General features: G+C 36.9%; 1 protein-coding gene across 4 annotated transcripts in view; it reads right to left on the minus strand.

The window, feature by feature from the left end:
• NBEA (neurobeachin) overlaps positions 1-21,207 on the minus strand; it is a 627,914-nt gene that overhangs the window by 14,441 nt on the left and 592,266 nt on the right. For 2 of the 4 annotated variants that reach the window (XM_027116522.1, XM_027116521.1), the window contains 6 exons: positions 8,928-8,990; positions 8,516-8,605; positions 5,680-5,872; positions 4,032-4,103; positions 1,979-2,134; positions 1,286-1,456 (listed from right to left, as the gene is read on the minus strand). In XM_027116522.1, coding sequence (XP_026972323.1) covers positions 1,286-1,456; positions 1,979-2,134; positions 4,032-4,103; positions 5,680-5,872; positions 8,516-8,605; positions 8,928-8,990 — 745 coding nt within the window. The remainder of the gene's footprint in view (positions 1-1,285; positions 1,457-1,978; positions 2,135-4,031; positions 4,104-5,679; positions 5,873-8,515; positions 8,606-8,927; positions 8,991-21,207) is intronic. The other 2 variants (XM_027116524.1, XM_027116523.1) reach the window with 1 other exon arrangement.

The raw sequence follows: 21,207 nt of genomic DNA on the forward strand, positions 1-21,207 counted from the left end.
ACACACACACACACACACACACACACACACACACACACACACACACATATATATGAAGCTTTCCATGCCCAGCTCTCTCACAGGCTGGAAGGGGGCCAGCCATGTAGTTACAACACAGCGTCCTGTACACGTCTTTTCTTCTCTACTTTTATAGTATTTCAGTGGCAGGTGCACAGCATTCCTGGAAAATTCCTATCTCTGTTTCATCACAAATATTCCCAAACTCATGTTTCAGTTTATTTTAGAGTACTGTTAAAGCTGTGCCCAATGTACAAATCATAATTAGAATAATCCTGGTTTAGGTACTTGCCATTATCAACACCTTACAGAAACCATTCTCTATTTTACAGGAAACATGTGTATGTAAAATATTGAAAGCTTGGTAATTAAAGACAGTAATTATTTCTAGGAAATGTCTTATCCAGTTCTTCAGTCATTCAACGATATTTATTGAAAACCTATTATTTGTGCAACTATGCCAGGAACCAGAGACTTAAGATGCAGAGAGAGGGACTTATGGTCCACCTCAGTGTTTCCTCGGAATAGCAGCTCCAAGGAATAGTAACTGCTCTTCCACGAACACAATGTTCCATGGAAAACATGTTTGAGAAACTGTGGGTTGTCAACAGCTTTATTTGTGTAAGGCTTTCAGAGCTCACATAGAAAGTAAGAGTATATGTGGTGTTTTCTAAAATTGTTTTACTCTGGAGTCCCCCCATTTTTCTCCTACAGGATATTTTCGGGAGCACTTTTGAATAAAAAACACTCAGGAATCATACCAAGCAAAGAAAGCATCTTATTCAGCTTTGCCTCACCAGGGTCTAATCTGAAGGGGGTATTCAGTCATTGTCAAATAAATAAACAGATATTTACTACTCCCCATGGTAGAAAGCAGTAAGTATCCTCTTGAGGCACAAATAAAACATATGGAAATTCAGAGAAGGGAGAGACTACACTTAGCTGAGAGAAATCATACGAAGTTGAATGGACCCGATGACACGGAAGGAAATTTTGGAAGGATGGGGACATTTGGAGACTGGGGAAGGGCTGCTGAGCACAGGGTCAATGTGAGGGGATCTGGGAGTTTCCTCAGGCTGAAGGCTATAGTGGTCGCTCTTTAGTACACCTTGAATATAGCCACATTCCAACGTAGAGGTTTGCTGCTTAAGCTCTCGTATTTTAAAACCCTTACAAAACCAGCAAAAACTATTAGGAAAATTAAAAAGAGCAAAACATGTTTAAATGAGTTCTTAGTCTGGTAGGACAATTCTAGACAAATACTTACTGCTGTTCGGGTTGTCTCCTATGATATGGTGTCGCCCACTCCAGTACCAGAGAAGCAGGGTAGCATCTCGAGACCCAGACACGATGTAGCAGTCCCCACCTATGTATGACTCAGACCTGGCCAAGCACGTCACCACATCCCAATGGCCAAATACAATCTGAGTTAGCTTCCCTGAAACACAGAAATGGTAGGTCAAATTCATTGGCTATTTTTCTTTAAACGGTAATAAGCTTAACTTTACTAGATTTGTGAAAAGTGAATCTACAGATCCGCCAACTTACAAGGTAATTTTGTAACGAAATCTAGCTACGGATTTGGTTTCTTGAATTGCTTCTGAAAAAGTGATACAAGAATGTCACTTGGGACTTCTTAAGAAAAGAACATAAAATAACACAATCTTGATTTTTTTTCAGGGTTGGGCCAGACTAAGGGGAGGTTTAAGGTCTTTTATTGGACTGATTTGTGGGAAGGGGACTGTAGTGCCAGTTGTCCTATGAACTCAGGGCTCAGCTCACACTGAAGTTCAGAGTGGATAAAATTATAAGTAGTCATTTACTTACAATGTGAGCATTTAATTTGAATCTCGGCACCCAAGATGAAAATGCCTACGTTATTAAGTATGATTTCATATGAAGCTTTAGGTGTCACAATTGGCATTTTGAAGAGGATAAGGTATTTCATAGCTCAGTTTACCTGTTTCTGTAGAATAAACTCTGAAGCTCTTATCCCAGAATCCACAGATAAGAATATAGCGATTGTCGGCTGTGACCACAAAACAATGGGCGTTGATTTGTATGCTCTGGTCAACAAGGTCTGTGATCTGCCGTTTGTTCACACCAGAGTTATTGGCTAAATATAAATAGAAAAAGAACTTTAAAGAAAGATTCCACAAGAGTTTCACCAACCACTTATAGAAGGAATACTTTTATGCTTCATTTACCTAGAAATGGGTTCTTAAGGCTATAAGATTATTAAGATTTTAACATTTCCCCATGAGAAATGTAAACTCTTTAGTAGCAGTGATTATTTATGAACTGTATTATATATTAAAAACTTGTTGGAAATTTAAGTTCTCCACCGATATGAGGAATTCAAGATGTGAATTTACAACATAATAAAAATACTTAAATGCACTAAATTCAATAGATGTTCACCCTGCACAAGTTCATTGGTGTCCAACAAGTTCAATAATAATGAGGAATAAATATTGTATGAAGTGTGTTACATAAGGAAAAAAAATGTCTTAATATTTGCCTCCATCTGTCATTTTCTGATGGCATTTACAATTCACGTGAAAAGAAGAAAGTAGGGATTTGTGGGAGGGGTGTTGTTATGTAGGCAGCCCCTCAGGGAACTTTAGGTCAGCAGCTTAAAAGACCTGGATTGTCAACAAACAGAAACCTTTCCAGAATGGTCTGGCAGGGGAGGAGAGGAATAAGAAAGATGGGAGAGGGACTGGGGAGGAAAGAGACAGGCAGAGAATCAGTGGGTAGCACTGGGATTGAATCTGAATAAAGTCAGAAACTCAGTCACACCATCTGATTTCCCTGGTGCCTGTCTGTATGCCAGCCTGTCCCTTACGCCACGCCGTCCTTTCAGGCTAAATCCCTGGGCTGAATTCTTAAACAGAAAATGCAGATGTAGAAGATCAACATCACTTTCTAACACCAATTAAATCTAAGTGCTACTATTTGTGGATATCTACTAACACTAAAATAGTAATTACTAGAGAAGGTAAAAAATAAAAAATAATTTTAAAAACAGCAAAGGAAAAGAAAAGCAAACATCCCGAGTCACTTGAAAACTATGTAATTGGTCCTTGATTAATTAGAATACAGCTATTAATTTTTCCATAGTTACACTCCAGCTGTACGTGACACTGTCGATGTCTTTTCAGCAGAGAAACAGCTAGACCTCAACTCTAAAAATATTCCTTGTCCTAAGTGTATATTCTCCCAAAGAAATGTTAAGTGCTATTTTGTGTTGGAGTATAAGGAACTAACCCAAATGGCTGTCCCTCATCCTCTTTCTGGGTTCAAAGATGTAGGGTGGATTAATCTAAGAAAAAAATACCGTAACTTGTGTATGGCTTTATAATTTTTCGTATCATGTTCAATTTTTTTCTAATTTAGTTCTCATAAGATCCCATGAGGACAGGCAGAACAAATATGATTAGGAACCATCTTGCAGACATGAAACTGAGGCCCAGAGAGATTAAGAAACTTGCTCTGGATCACACAGCTAATAAATGTGTATGTGATTATTTTAAAATACTTGGAATATCTGCTGCAAATAGTTATAGCTCCCAAGTTTGCAATTCATATGAAACCTTTAATCAAAAAAATGTTTAGCTCTAGTGAGTGGAGATTTCCAGAAAAGAAATTCTTTAGTATTAGTTTTCTTTAGTAATAGCTTTGAGTCCTTATATATTTCAAATAATATAAAGTTGTTAAGGAAGAGTTGAGGCTGAAAGAAAGAACAGTTTGGAATCATTTGCGTTGTTTAGAACCAACCTAAGTGACCTCCTAAAATACCAAGAAAATGCCACAAATAATTATTTTAATACCAACAAATTCTTAGATGGCATGTTATGATTTGCACAGCTCCTTGATGGTAATCTGATGTTATCTGCACATTAATTTGTGGCAGAAAAAACTATTATTCAACTATCATTTGTGATAAATAGCCACATAGGTATCTGTGGAGAGGCAGCATCCATGAAAATGTATTTTTGTTGCTAACGTACCAATGAGTGGATCCATTTCAATGGGAAGATGATGGGCTTGATCCAAGGAGTAACCTGGAGCTCCTCTGAGGCCTAAAGATTAATTAAAAGAGAAAATGACCATAAAGTTCTCAGAAAGGAATTTCCTAATAAGCAGTGTTTTATAATGATTATACAATATATATATTTGCTTAAAAATTATTTGGTAAATTACTGCAAGAATGATTCAGTCACACTACATGTTTTTGTAGACAGTCTTAAAAAAAATCATCACAATGGGGACTGCTAGTCTCCACTTAAGATGGAGAAAGCTGGGAAGAGTGTTATCCTAACAAGAAGAAAAAGCTAGATAAAGCGGAAGATTACAAAATTTCTTGAACCCATCAGAGAGCTGAAATCTAAGAAAAGGTCTTGCCTACAAGTAGGGATGGGTATGGGCACAGGCCCACCTGGGTCAAGGCAGAGAGGAAGATGGGGATCCCATCTAAGTGGGCCTTCTTTCAACAGATGACAAGTCAACTGAAGGTACAAAATTGAGCCACACCTAAAATCTTAACCTAAAAGCTACTTTCAGAGGATTAATATTTGGAGCTTGACTGAATTCATTAGTCATCATTTTTTACATGGGGTTATATAACATATAAAACTTTTAAACAATTCTAAAGAAAGATCAATTCTTTATAGTTTCTTTCAATGCAAAACATTTCTAGAGGCTAAGACTCCTGTGAATAAAGTCCTATTTTTAAAAGATGTCTGCTGCATATTTCTGATTGAATGGAAGTCGTTCTACCTCATGTTGAAAATATCGCCAATAACCATAAAATAGGGGCATTTAGAAACTCTTAGGAGATTAAGCTAAAAGTCGTTTGGTTTTTCAGAGTGATGCAGAAGTCAGTAGAATAGAAAGATTCAGGTGAATTCGGCGTGTCTCATCATTCAGTCTTAGAGACATGGGAATCCTTGGGTTTCCAGGGAGATCTTAAGTGATGAACTGGGCCAGCTAAACCAATTAGTCACATACATTCCTGTCCTGGCTAGATAAGTATCAATATGTCTAATTTTTATGACAGAATTATATCACTTCAAGATATACTGGCTGGAAACTTCAGGAATGAGTTTGGAGAAAACACACGTGAAATCACTGAACAATTTAGATTTTGTCTTTTCTCAAAGACTCTAAGCTCCACAGAGAGAGCCATGCTGTTCGTCTTGTTCACTGTTGTACTCCCAGTGCCCAGGACCACTGACACAAAGTGGTCATTCAGATATTTCCTAAATGAATTAATGAAGTGGAAGAAAGAGGATTTGAAACCATCATCTAGAAAATCTAGATTCAAAATCACTTTTGTTTAATATGGGATAAAAATGTTTTTTTTTTTTCTCCTGGTGGGGCAGGGTGGGAGGACCTGAATTATCTGCAGGACTTCTTCAATTTGTCACGTACTTATTGGATACTTAACCATTAGCCAAGCATTCTGTGCAGCACTGAAAGACAGCAGCAGTGAATAAGACAGACAAGAGTTAATCAGTTAGGTTCGGCAATTATGTACTCTGCCGCTTTCTGCAGCTCATCTGGCACCCTTGCTAGCCCGCAGCACGCCTACCCTACCCTACCTGAAGCGCAGCTTCTAAGAACCCGTTAGTAAGGGGCTCCCTTAGGTACACATACCCACTGTGTTGTGCCATCGGTTCACTGCAAACAGTCTGCTGCAGGTCACGGTCACCACCGCAGGGATGGTCAGGTGGGGGAGCGTGTTGGCTGCCACATGCGTTACTGGAGAATTTGATGGAAACTTCAGCACCATGATCACATCCTGCTGCATCTGATCTTTAAACATGAGTGGACTCTGTGGAAGGAAACACTGTTGAATAGAAAGGGAAGAGAGCAAAGAAAACAAAAGGAATGACACAGTTAGTGAAAGCTCGGGGGGAGAATGAAATTAACACAGGCTAGCAAGGGCGTAAACCAAGAGCCGAGCAGTCGGCACTCTGGTCTGAGAGGGTGGCACAGAGAAGCGAGCAGGGACTCCTCGAAGTCGCCGGGAGGACACCCGCTTATTAAAGACCAGCCGCAATTTAGGTACCGCCAGACGATGTGAGGAGTTGGAGATACGTCCACATGACGGAGCGTAATTATTCAGTGCAGTTACAACATCAGTTTGGTGGAAAAATCAGTCAAGTCAGTTACTGACACTGTTTACATGAAATATGCAGTGAACTGATTCTTTCATTTTTTACCTGGTTGATCTGGGGTCATGGCTACAGTCTAAATAATTAAAATATCACAGCCTCCCTTGTCAGCGCTGTGTGTGCATTTCTGCTGCGGCTCTGATGACTATGGTCTCCTTCCCCTGCTGGATGGTGAGCTTCCTGAGGGATAACACTCTCTTTTCTTTTTTAATCTTTGTTTCTCAATCATCTAGCATATGACTTGATAGAAAGTAGACACTATAAGAACTACTATTTAGTACTGTAAAATACTATAAACATGATTACATAAAAGACACAAAATAGGGATGCTGGGAATAACCATTATTTAGCTTTCATGCATGTTTTGTAATTGTTCACTATTATATATACACACATATATGAATCCTCTGCTACACAAACTTAAAAAGCTTATTTTCTTTATAAACAGTTCCATGCCAATTTAGTCTCTAACAATTTCCCCTAGGAAAGTAATGAGTTCTGACTGGGCATTTCTCCAGGATAAATATTTTTATTATCATTATTAAACAGAGAAAACTAACAGGGGAATACAACTCTTCTGCCAAAGCATTTCATAAAATAAAGTGTGAGAGAGATTCTCTTGGACAGTTTATTAAAAACGCTTCATCTCAGGTGTGGAGGCTCCGCGTCTACACTGTGTCTGGGTGTTTGGATGGGAGCAGCGCATGTGGTGAAAGCCTCTTTGCTTGGCCGCACGCGAGGACCCACTTCAAGCAGCAGAGTTCATTAGTGACTAATCAAGGGGGCTGAAATGAGTTATTGCAGAGGAAAAGAAATGTTTTCAAACACACACATTCATTTATGTGTTTCAGTAGGTGTTCGACTATCAATTCCTTGAAGGTGTAGAGGATGTATTACCTCTGTGTCGCCAGTGCTTAAGGTCGTGCCTGGCACACAGAAGGGGCTCAATACTAACTTGCTAAGTAACTGACAGAACAAATGAAAGGTGTGAACAATACTTCCGTGAGGAAATAACAACTGATACATTTGTTTACACATATATTATGGACGATGTTAAGGAGCATTTTATTCCAATACTAGGGTGTCTGGTGCCTTGATAACTGTCTAGAAACACTGATGAACTGTAATTCATTTTGCAAACAGGTTTTTACCTTCAAACTTTTTTTCTTTTTTTAGTAAAACCTTAGTGGAAAGTCACAATTAAAAAGTGAATTCTAAAGTAGTTTCTTGGAAAAAAATTTACCTTCTTCAAATTAGATAAAGAGGGAAATGTTCACCATTTGCTAAAAACTGAAAAAAGGACTGTTTTGTTATGAAAACTGATTTTTAAAACTCAGATTAAAATGAAAAGAATATTACCTTTTCCTTTGAAAAATGAGAATAAACCTTTTAATGTAAGTAGCTGCTGTGGCTGCTGACACCAGCTACCATTTACTGAGCACTTGTATGCCAGGGGCTGGTCTAAGTGCAATATTCAGTATCGAGTCATTACATTTTCAGGGTTGGTACTATTTTTACCCCCAGTTACAGATGCTGAAATGTAAACAGAGAGCTTAAATACCTCGTCCAATTCATTCATTAGTTCATGGCAAGAGACGGTGTTTGACACAAGTCTGGCTCTGAGGCCCTTATTCTTTTCTTTTTTTTTTTTTTACATCTTTATTGGAGTATAATTGCTTTACAGTGGTGTGTTAGTTTCTGCTTTATAACAAAATGAATCAGTTATCCATATATATATGTTCCCATATCTCTTCCCTCTTGCGTCTCCCTCCCTCCCACCCTCCCTATCCCACCCCTCCAGGCGGTCACAAAGCACCGAGCTGATCTCCCCGTGCTATGCGGCTGCTTCCTTTATTCTTAACCCCTCTTCTCTAGAGCCTCCCTGAAGTGGCTGTAAATTATATTTCTTTCCTTTTCTCATGAACTACTTCCCCTACCCCACCTTGCCCAAAAAGATTAAATTAGGCAGCATCATATTGTGTTTATATTATATTTACATTCTAATTTGTAAACGTAATCTAATTTTGGTGCTGGTGTGTGTCTGTAAGCCTGTATATGTATGAAGGAGTTTATGTAGATGCATATATAGTCAGAGAGGATGGCTATTTTTGTGAATCCAAAATTGGGCTAGTTGAAGCCAAACTTAAAGGTAAGAACTCTACTCCTTTCTCTGTTTCTCCCTCGGGTAATCAGTATATACTGAGGCTGAAGAGTTAGCCAATAAAGTGAAGAGCCTTTTAAAATGCTGCTAAAAATCACTATTTTATTTGATCTATACTCAGGTCCAAAATGTTCCGCAAGCTGCTATGTCTTACCAGGTGCATGGCAGAGCTCCGAGGCGGATGTGGCTCAATAAGCAACTGAGATGGCGTTTGTCCAAAGTTCTGTATCTGTGCCTCCATGGCCTGCAGGGGAAGGAGAGTAATTGTCATAATCAATATGCATCAACGAGAGAGGTCAACACACTCTGACAACGCAAGTGTATCCCAAGTCAGCCATGAAAAAAGTCCAGAATATTCACCGGGTGCTCTTCTCGCAGGGTGCAAAATCATCCAACTGTTAGTATTTTGTAGACAAGCTTTGCTTCTCCTTCCAAACATGCTTCCATTAACCAAGTCACTATTCTTATTTAGAAGCAGGGGTTAAATGTGGAAATGTTATCCTGTGAGTGCATGCATGCAGCTAGAGACCAAAGAACACTCTGAACACTAAATACAACACATATACCTTAATAAAGTCCTTTGTAAGAAGGAACGTATGGGGATCTCTAATGAAATAAGCTTCTGGAATCTTAATGGGAAAAAAAAGAATGAGACATAAAGTCCACTAAGGATACAAAATAAAGTCAAATAATCATGTGTTCTAATCAATTCAGAGGGCGATCAGTAGAAAGAACATTAAGACTTTCGTATAATAATCAAATATGGTAAGACTTTCACTACAAAAAATACATTTTAGTGTGCTATGCTATTCTAAGATGAATCCTGGAATATTATTTATAAGGTATGAATTCATTTCTCTCAAAAATTTCCTGAAAATTTAGAAAGAACTAACCCAAAGAGGAAATAATTCTTGGGGCATCCTGACCTATGCAATATGTCATTAAAACCTATGCAGATGGAAATATTAACGAACTTTGTGATTTCCAATAGATAAAAATAATTCTAGATCTCAGACTGTCTGGAGTGTAAAATATGCCTTTTTTGTGTGTATGTTAAAGAGATACTCTTATAAGAGATTTAAGTATTTCTTCTATACATAAATTCTACAGGGAAAAATTTTCAATATATTAAGCTAGACTAACAGAAATATTTTTCTGAAATATTGTAAGTAGGTAACTTAAGTCAACAAGGAGAAGCACAATATTTACTATGATTATTACTCTGTTACCATGCTAATTTTCCCCCTAAAATTGTGTGCACTGTGGTTGCACATAAAAGTGAAATTCGAAAGTCATTGCTGAGTGCTTGGGAGTCAGGTAAGGTGGTAGGTGGCTCTCGACACAGCACTGCTACTAATCCCGTCACTATCTACAATTCTTATTTATAAAGTCTTTAAATTTAATAATCTGTCCTCCTAGACTGCATTTCAAGAAAATGTTCATCAATAAAAATGTGAATTTTCAAATTGATTAGCAATATTAAACATGAATGCATCATTATCTGCCATATTTTAACAATTGCATAAATGGAGCTTTGGTTCTTTTACTTGTAGAGGCAACAGGACGAGTTATTAAATCTCTTTACGTGCTGTCCAGTTTTAATGTATACATTTATTTGCATGTGTCCACTCATATGCGAAGTGTGACTATTTCACTAAATTGTACTCACATAGATACCATTATACTTTATCTCCCCAATGCAAGATTTAAGATTAGAAAGGGGGGAGAGACCATTTCTGGTTAGGTTCACATTCTGAACAATAAACGAGAATTATTTGAAAATCAAAAAAAGTACTCATTGTATTGTTAAAGTTGCCCTAGTTAGAAAATGTCCAATACCTAGCTTAATGTATCATGAACTAAATCTCTCTAGCAATAGATACCATTGCTTGTGTTTTTCCTCCTCCAGATAGAGGACCAGGTTGGGGGTAGGGAGACAGAAGTAAAATCAAACACATTTAAATCTCTAGATCAGTGCCTTGCATTTAGTAGGTAACCTTTAAATGTTCACAGAAAGAATCAATCAACAAACATGTTTTGCTTGACTTTTTTTCTGGAAGGGAAATAGCAAAATTACATTAAAAAATGTTCTGAAACAGATTTAATTTCCAGAAATCTTCTGTACGGTTCTCTTCAGGAGGTCCTGCCTCTGATCCTTTTGGACTGAGGCACAATACACACACATACATATCTTAAATGGCTCTCAAATGGCGTCAGGGTAAATTTCAAGTTGTGCTCAATCTCACCCTTGCATTAAGACAATCGATTCCCAACATTCAACATTTATTTATTTTAAGACTAAACTGAATCTCTCTTCCTGTGATCTACCTAAAGGTTCTTATTCCAGTATTTATCTTTTAGCTATTGTGTAGTCCTGCTTTCTAATAATTCCTTGCCCTCTGATTTTAAATTGCACAGGTCTTTCCGATCCTGGAAAAGCATGCTGTCTCCCCTAAGTCTATTAAAATGTTTGAAAGGGAAGTGAGCACCTACTGACTTTCCTGATTGGCTCCCCCTGTCATATGCTTTCTGTGCTCCCCCACTTTTAGGAAGTCATCAATGTCTTCCTTTTCATTAAGAAGGGAGGTACTACTGCTGACTATTGTTATCGGGCAAATGGATATTTGTTATATTATTATATGTTATATTATTCTCTCTACTTTTGTATATGTTTGAAGACTTTGATTTTTAAAAAAAGTGATGCTGACAAGGAGAAAGATATTGTTTTCCATGTGAGGTTGGGCTTTGAACAGAGATACAAATAAAACTACTGTAGAGCAGAAAAGGAAAAAAAAAACTGATAAATTTTTATGGCTTCATCTCTCTGTTACCAGCTCATATTTTTGATTGCCTATTTCATTTCTTTAAACATATTAAATCCTTTTAGAAATTAAAAAAAAAAAAAGAGGTACTTTGTATGGGCGCATGCCCGGAGATATACACAACCCATTCTGCAACCTATGACGCACAGCAACTGAGTAGTTGTTATGATGGAGGAGAAAATGCCTCCCTTCATGCTAACCTTGGGCAGGGTTCTAAATCCTTCCCAGAAATCCCTCCTAAATCATAATCAATGTCCTCCATATTCTCACAGCATATTTTCCCCTTTATCGTGGAATTCAACACATAATTCCTTACGTGTGTCTGTTTGCTCAGACTGAGAATCTCTGCAGGTCAGGGCTGTGATTTCGTCCTACAGAGTCAAAAAATGTTTGAATACAGAAGTGGGGAAATGGTAGGGTATTTGGGTAAAACTGAAAGGTAGCCTGAAAAGAGAAAAGCACAGTAGCAGAGAAAACTTCAGAGTTCTTTTCTCTTACAATTCAATACCACAAAAACAATTCAGTTAACGAACATTTGTTGAATATTTACTTCACACCAAGGGATATAAAATCAGACAGCAGACTGCCCTCCAGAAGTTTTCAGCCCATAAGGACATGAGATGAGGACATCAGGGCACATGGTAGGTAGGACCATGGGGGAGGCCAGCCCAAAGGGCCAGGGAGCCCGGAGGAGTAATGGACTGAAACTCAGGTGGAGAATGGGGGAGGAAGAGCAGGGCTGTTAGGAAAGGGACTTCCAGAAAAAGAACATGAGCTAAGGTTTGAAGGTTAAGTAGAAATTAGCTGGATAACACCATAAAACAAGTTTTTGCTATATGGAATTTTTTGTCATATAGTGGAATTTTTCCATTAATACAATTTTTCCAAATATATCAAGTAAAAAAACCTAAACAACTACTTACAGTTAATTTTAAGGTGGATTCTTTCTGTATTATCAGAAATGGTATCTTAGAAAATTCTACGTATTTCTATTTCTCTATATATTGTTCTGCATGTGTCAGAGAGTCTTAATGTTATTCATAAAACATATATTTATTGAGTACCTACTAGTACCTGGTACCCTTCTACAGATCTCTGATACTCATCAAACAAAACAGATAGAGATTCCTGCTATCGTAGAGGTTGCATTCTAGCCAGGATGCCATAGGGGCTTACATTCAGCCAGATGTCACACATAGGCATCCCATGGGCTAGATTCAGCTCACAGACATGGTTTCTATTTGAGCCAACATTTATAGGTTGGGAAATTTCATACAGTAATTTGGATTTTCTGGCTTCTTTCAGAAAAAATCAGAAGATCTGACATTACCTCATTAGTATTCCTTCATGGCAACACTCGTCAGGAGCACAGACTCTTTTTTAACACCCACCACTCATGTGACCCATGCATGCACTGCCATCTGGCCAGCTTCACTAGTTTATTCCCTGTCTGACCTCTATAGACATCAGCATTTGTGAATCCTTTTAAAATCTAATACCAAAACTTTAGTTTGAGTTACAAGAAATCTATTGCTTTATGTATCTATTGCACTTTCCAGTGAAGAAAGGATGAACTAACATTGTATGTGGGAGCTCATGAGTTGTAAACCTTGGGAAATAAGTCTGTAAACCTAACTTGCTTCATTGAATCTAAGATGTTATCCATTATTGAAGCATCATTATTTTATATACGATGAAGAAGTACAAAATGATGCCAATTAAACAATGATGCACCGTTGAAGGTAAGTAAGACACACTGTGATCTGGGTTTTGAGATACCACAATGATGTACATCTTAGAATCAATAAGTTACAGTAACTTTTTACATATAATAGTCACCGATATTGTAAGTCTTACATATTTCATACAAATCTAACATAAGTAATAGGCTTTAAACACTAGATTTTAAAACATGTGACTGACAAAACCTTTGCTGATTTATAAAGGGAAAGACTATGTATTCATTGGTGGACAGCTCTTTGGTGGGATAACATGAAAATATGGATCTGCTTATACTTACATAATAACATTAGGCCTTTGTGATTGCTGAACTTGCTATCTATTTATTTTTTTTTGAGGTTCAAGGAAGACAAATTCATAAAGTACACTAATCCTAGGTGTATAGGTTGATGAATGTGTGCGTGTGTGTGTATGTGTGTGTGTGTATTTTCTCCCCCTTATAACCACCACCCAGATCAAGACAGGGCTTTGGAATGAAATGGGCAGGTTCCATATCTCGATCTGAGCAGCAGCTACATGGGAGTACATAGATTCCCTCTTTCCCCTCCCAGCCAATTCTTCCCACTCCTCAACGTCTGCCAAGCTGATCACTATTTTGATGTTTATCATCACTGACTATTTTTTCTGTTCTTGAACTTTGATGAATGGAATCGTAAAATATATATTTTTGTGTTTACCCTTTTTTTTGGGGGGTTAACATAAGGTCTGTGACATACTTCCTTGTTGTTGTGTGTCAACGGGTTTTTTTTTTTTTGCTATTTAGTATTCCATTGTATTAATCTTCCACAATATATCAATTCTCCTGTTGACGGACATTTGGGTTGTTAACAGTTCCAGGTTATTATGAATAAAATTGCTTAGAAAATACTTGTACATGTCTTTCGAGGGAGGTGAGTAGTTATTTCTGCTGGGTGTATACCTAGGTATGGGGTTGCTGAGTCATAGGGTAGGAATGTTTAGTTTTACTGCTAAATTGTTCTCCAAAGTGGTTGTGCTGATTTTGAGTATTTGTAAGCATTTGTGAACGCAGAATGCAAAGGTCAAGTTGTAAACAGAGCAATGATTTAGACTATGTGGACTTTTAGGGCACTGATATGCTGAAACTCTTACATGTCAAACTCATTTGTGTCTGATAATTATTATAAAGAATACCACTTTACTTCTTCACCAGGAATTTTTCAGAGAGAAAGTTAGTCAAGAGATTTAAATTTTAATTGTTGTGTCGATTCTTGCTTATTCTTATAAAAATTATTCTGTGAATATTTAATTAAAGCCGTCATCATGTATTTAGCATTTATTTTTCTTCCCAGCTAAAATCTGTCAAGAAATAGGTAGGTGAAGGGAGGGAGGGATAAATTAGGAGTTTGGGATGAACAGATACACACTACTACGTATAAAATAGATAAACAACAGGCCCTACTGTATAGCACAGGGAACTACGTTCAGTATCTTATAATAACCTATAATGGAAAAGAATCTGAAAAAATATATACATGTATATATAACTGCATCACTTTGCTATATACCTGAAACTAATGCAACATTATAAATTAACTATACTTCAATTTAAAAAAAAGGAAAAGAAATAGGTAGGTTATAAAATTAGAGGGAAAAAAAAAAGACTTTTTTTTTTAACACTCCAAGGTGTTTTTTTTTAACACCTTGGAGGAAGTTCCAAAACACAGAATTTTGCAGGGGAAGGCAGAGAAGTGAAGAAAATGTGAAGTGAATTATGCTTAGGAGAACAATATAAGCACATTGAACAGTACATGTGATTTTCAGATTTCATACACATATATGACACACAACTCAGTTTCTGCTTATATGTAATGTAAAGCTCCTACTAGGGAAAGTTCCCATTAGGGACAGTTTCTCTCTTGTCCCTTCCCTACCTTCTGATTGTCTCCTTCCTTAGTCTTGTTAGGCTCGCTTTGAAAAATCCTCCAGGACCCACCTGCCAAGTTACAAAATTACCCACGCCTTCATTCAGCTCTCCTTTTTCTCACTTATTCTCAAGGAGCCCTCTCTAGTTTTTCATCTTCCCCACAGGTCAGGGGCACTGTGTATGGCTGTGTCATTGATGTCACATACAAAGGTGCCCAGTTGGGGGACAAATGAGTGATAGAATCAACCCTAATTGCCAGAGGAAGGAGCACCTTTTGTAATTATCCTTCTAAAGAGGGTGGCTTTTTAAATTTGCACAAACAGGCCATATGTGTTCGCAATGGCTCTGACATACGCCTTGTTTCTTTGACCTGCTGCAGCTCTTGTTTAATTGCTTCCCCCCCCCCCCCCCCCCGCCCCGCTTCTTACCTTCCCTCGCAAGAAAGTTCTACCTCCTCTATGAACAAAGATACAAGTTTGGGATTAAATTCTCAGAAAAGGAAGTGAACATGCTGTGGTGTATGTGTGTTATATGTATGCCTATTAATACAAAAGACTTCACAGCCAAGGTAAAGTAAATGTGGTGACAGCTAAGTCATAGTTTAGAACGATGTTCAAATTAATGATAAATTCAACATATTCTAAAAGACAGAAATGAGGTGAACAAGTGTGCTTTCTCCTTCCCTCTGTGTTAGACTAGTTATCTATTTACACCTTCCCTTGTATGCACAAGCTAAAAACTTGATTAATGTCCTCTTTTCCTCAATGCAGGTGAATTTAGCTCAGATACATTTTTCTCCCATAGAATCTTTACAACTTCTAGTCTTTTTTTGCAAATGTAATTTAGTATTGCTTTTCAGATGAAATGCCATCAGGTCTAAGTGCCATGAGAGAGACAGTGTGAGGAAGCTAATAAGGTAGGCTGTCAAATGACCTATTTCATCCAATTCTCTTGGTCTGTACAATCTTTTAAACAGTTTTCCAAAATATCGGCATTTTATAAAGTACTACAGGCTATGCTATCCACAATGCAAAATGTCAGACTATGTCCAAATTACCAGTCAATTATCGACAAGTTTCAGAAAATTGAAGAAAAAAAATAGTAAAAGCTTGGGAACACACAGAAAGATTTTCAAAAAAAATTTCCTTAGTACTGTGTGTATCTCTGTGTACAGCTCTTACTTAGAATGATTTTACTTTAACGCTCGAGAGTGGATATTCTTTTTTTTTTGTTTGACCAGAAAATACAACTTTGACATACAGTTAAAAATATATGTGATTTTTATCCCTTCTGTTCTACCTCCAATTCTACCAATTCTATATCAAATAGGAAAAAATACGGAATCTTGAGAAGTCTGAAATAATAAAAAGAAAGATTGCTTAATGGCAGAATGTATTTTTAAGTGATAAGCTTTTGCTTCTGGTTTATTATTGTAATAAAACGAGATCATATAAGCATTACTTTTTAATGCTGGAAAAGCAGGAGCAAAATAAATCAAGCAAATGCTACCTGAACTTCATTATTTCTTGCCTTATAAACATTTAACTATATAAAAAATTAAAATGCTATTTTATATTCAACTGCTTCTAGTTTTTCATAGAAACTACAAAATAAAAGAACCAAGGTGTTTCCTTTGTTTTAACAATTGACTGCATTAAGGCTAAGCCTATACTAGCAAAATTATGAGAATATTTAAACAAATATTTGGTGACTCAAGTAAAAAAGAACCACATTTGCTTTAATTATCAGACTATGTTAGATGATATTTGAGGAAGGGGGTTTCTAGTTTGCTCATTTATCTGCCTCAGTGCTTGGTTTTATTCTTTTGGTATAAAACCAAAAAAAAAAAAAAAAAAAAAAAAAAGAGGAGACATCCTCCTGCTGATTCCTACTTCCTCCTTGGAATGATGAATTATAAGGATATTACATAATTTGACTTAACAAATGAATGTGAAAAAACAAGCACCATATCCTCTAGACAGAAAAAGCTCTGTCTAGAACATTAAAAAAAAATATTAGGTCAGTGCCAGTGGTGGCAAGCTCACTCAATTTTTCTACTTAAAAATAAGTCAGGTCAGGTAGAAAAAGTAGATGTATTTTAATGTAGCAGGTAGTGGTTTTCCTCCCCTGGATGCCTTATATACTCCTCCTAGAGTGGTGACTAACTCAGGGGAACAGAGAAGTGAGCTGGATCAGCATCCTTGCCCCTGGGAGATGGTCTCCAGGGACTGCATCACTGGTTCTCCCTTGCTCTCTGGCTTCCCACTGGGTTTAGCCACTGAGAAGTCAGGACAAAAGATAGGAAGGCGAAGTATTTATTGTATGTTCCCTCATTGCCCAGTCATAGTTTGGCAGTGGCTGGGTTGCATTTCTCTACCTAACGCCACAGATCCTGATGGGTGACCACCCACCTAGGGCTACTTCTCCTGCCAGGCTCTGGCAATAGCCCCCTGCCCCTATACCCTCAGGCCTAGGTGCGGTACCCAGATGTTAACCCCTGGAGGCTTCTCCTTCCCTTGGTCATCCACTTTATCCTGCCCCATATTTTTGTAAATAGGACTATTATTAAACTCTTCATTATCCCTTTAAAATTTGTTAGAATTTTGGTAATATTTATCACATAAAATTTTACAACATAAAATTTACCATCTTAACCATTTTTAAGTGTACAGTTCAGTAGTGTTAAATACATTCATATTATTGTGCAACCGATCTCTAGAACTCTCTTTATCTTGAAAAACTGAAACTCTGTACCCATAAGACAACTGCTCATTTCACCTTCCCCCAGACCCCAGAAACCACCCTTCTGCTTTCTGTCTCTATGATTTTGACTATTCTAGGTACCTGGAATCATATAGTAATTTGTCTTGTTGTGACAGGCTTATTTCACTTAGCATAACATCCTCAAGGTTCATCCCTGTTACAGCATGTGACAGAATTTCCTTCCTTTTTAAGGTGAAATAATATTCCACTATCTGTTTATGCCATATTTTTTTATCCATTCATCTGCTGATGGACCCTTGGGTTGCTTCTACCCTTTGGCTATTGTGAATAATGCTGCTGTGAACATGGGTGTACAAATATTTCTTTGAAATCTTGCTTTCAATTCTTCTGCATATATAACCAGGAGTGAAATTGCTAGATCGTATGGTAGGTCTCTTTTTAAGTTTTTGAGGAACCTCCATACTGTTTTCCAGAGAGGCTGCACCATTTTACATTCTTACAGTAGTGTACAAAGGTTCCAATTTCTCCACATCCTTGCCAACACTTGCTATTGTCTGTTTGTTTGTTTGACAGTATCCAACCTAATGGGTGTGAGTGGTACCTCACTGGGGTTTTGATTTGCATTTCCCTAATGATTAGTGATGTTGAGAATCTTTCCCTGTTCTTTTTGACCATTTGGATATCTTTTTTGGGGTCTTCATTATCCCTTTGAAAGGGTAATGTGCTGAGATCCTGACTGATACAACTAGAATTGGTATTAAGTATAATATATAAGAAAAATGCTGGTTAGCTTTTCCTTCATTTCCAGGTAGGACTGACAAAAAGGTGATTACATCTAAGCAAGAGACATTTTCGTAGAGGATTTAGAATATCTGGGGGATAAACACTGTCATAAGCTTCTTGGGGGAGGCCATGGAGTCTTTTTACAGTCTATACTTGTTAATCCTCAAAAAAAGAAAAAAGAAACTGAAACACTCTGTTCTGGATGATTTAGAGACTGACCTACCTGGAAGCAAGGGTTTTAGCAGATGATATCTTAAGGATGTTTCCAGGTTTTTGGTTCTTTGCCCACTTTTGGGTTGATCATTCAATAGTACTTAGTAGAAGACTCAGCCCAGAAATGCTTAATGATATGTGAGAGGAAACAGTACAATATCCCTGCCAAATTCTCCCTCGATGAATAAATTTATATAAAGCAAACTCTATGCTGGCTGATTCAGGAAATGGAGGAGGGAAGGAGGTTGAGGAGAGGGTGGTGGTGGAGGGGGAGGGAGGGAGGGAGAGAAGCAGTAGTACAGGTGGTGACCTTTCTTCATTACATGGAATAAGTTCACTTGGAGTGTCTGATTATGGAAAGAAAATAATAAAGTTGAAATAGATTTATTTGGTATGCGGGAAGATATCAAGACAAAGGTTCACCAGGTGCTGGTATAAACATTACAAAATGAAATCATTCACTTTTATTAAACTAAATTCAAATTAAAAATAGTATTGCATGTATTTGGCAGAACAAAATGCTCTTCTTTGATTTTGACATAAATGGGAAACAGTAATTTAGATATACTATATTGAGATCAAATGGCTTTAAATAGGCTCATTATCAATATGCTTAAAACACTTAAAAATGAGTCCTAAACATCTAACTGAAATGTTTATGTACTTAGCTTGAGTAATATCCACTTCAACAAACTGAAGCATGCAATATGTTTTGAATAATTGTTAATTTATGCTAAGGTAACAACTGTGTAATATAACTGAAATCTATGTTAATAGAAGATAAGGAAAGCCCTTCCAGCTATTTCTATTACAAACAGCAGGCTGCAATTTTCACCCTTCTTCCTTGTGTAAAATATGACTTTAGATGCTTGTAAAAGCATTTTCTGTTAATTTCTGAAAATCAATAATTAGCATTCTCAGCACCACACAATAAAAATAACACAACGAGGGGAAAAAGCATATCTCACATAAATGACACACATCCCTCTTTGACTAACTGAATTATTTATGCTTCTCTGTGGATGATTGATGACCATGGACTAGCTAAGGATTGCAGTAATTGGGAGAAAAGATAAACCTAAATTAAAGATTCATTCACTTATCAAAATTAAATGTGTCATTAATTTCCTTGATACCAATTTCTATATAGAAACGTTATTCATTGAATCATCTCAATGCATGCCTTATTGCTGTGGATGAGAAGCACATTAACAGATATATTTGAACTTATACTCTTACTAGTTTTAGGGATCATAATATTCTTGTTGTTTCCAAAATGACTCTTTAAATGTTAAATAATACCTAATGTGTATTTTCACTCCGATAATTTAAAATGTAGGGTTTTTCTTTCTATTTTAATTTGGCTTTTGAATTTGTTAACATTTCTAGCTCAGCAAAATTTCTAGTAATTATAGGGGAGAAAATTAAGATGGTTTAAGAAATCTTTATCAGCCCTTTTGTTGATCATTTGTTGCCATCACGTCTCAGAATAATTGCCTAGGAGAAGAACCCTGAACCTCCCTCATCTGAAGACAATTGGGCATCACGGCACCAGTAAATAGACAATATTGTGCTACAACCCACTCAAGCGATGCAGGAGGGGGTGTTGTTATCCCTTGTCAGATCAAAGAAAGAAGTCAGAAATGGGGGAAGGAAAGAGGGATAACAAATTCACAGAAAGAATAAGCAGTGATTGTAGAGGCCATCAATGTTGTCGCTATAAATACCTTCATTTACATCATCAAGATGAAAAGTGGGTTAATTTTTTTCCTTATGAATTTTATGAGTTCATCTTCTAGGAAAGCCAGCATTGCAGATGTTTTGGTTAAAGACACATCTGTCTTCTTGGTTCTTGACAGCCCTATCATGTCAGTTCTCTGTAGTAGCAAGGAATGTTTCAGCAAGAAAATAAAGTGAAAACTGAAGTGATCTATTCTACTTCCTATGGGCATATTTTCACCATAGCAGATCCAAAGGACTACTTTGTTATCCCTGTCAGATCAAAGAAAGAGATAAATGAAGAAAATATAGCCTAAGATTAAGAAATATTAGTAACAGAAAATCAGACTAAAAATACCACATTTTTATGACTACTGTTAACATTAAAATGTATTCAATGTTTTGATATTCCCAGCATAAATAGATAAATGAGTAGATATGTATAAATAAATAAATGTTGCATTGCCCATATGTTCTAATAATTTTCCAGCAAAACAGTCTTTTATGGTAGGCTTATGTGTATACCTTTCACGGTCAAAGAGAAGTCATTTAAAACATTTTTCAACTTGGCAGTGTCGACTATAGATATGACGGTATAGAGAAATAAATTATTAAAACAGAAGTTCTTCCAAGATACTTCATTTAATTATGTTTTAGGGTAGTAATAATCAATGTCCATGGTAGTGCTTTATACTTTACAAAGTATTTTTACATATCTTTTCTCATATGATCCTCAAATACAGTCCTATGAGGTAGATATCATTTCTGTTACCATATTTTAGGTGGTTAAACAAAGGTTCATTAAAGTGACTTACTTATGTCACTCAAATAATAATGTTGGAGCTGTGATATAACCTATTATCTGATTTCCATCTTTCCACCATCTTTTATTGACTGCTAGGTACCACAGAATCATGCTCTGAGGCAGACAGGCTGAGTAATTATATCCATGATGGTAAG

Source organism: Aethalodelphis obliquidens, unplaced genomic scaffold, assembly GCF_003676395.1.
Source record: "Aethalodelphis obliquidens isolate GAN/ISIS:26980383/991018 unplaced genomic scaffold, ASM367639v1 scaffold16, whole genome shotgun sequence".
Taxonomy (NCBI): Eukaryota; Metazoa; Chordata; class Mammalia; order Artiodactyla; family Delphinidae; genus Aethalodelphis; species Aethalodelphis obliquidens.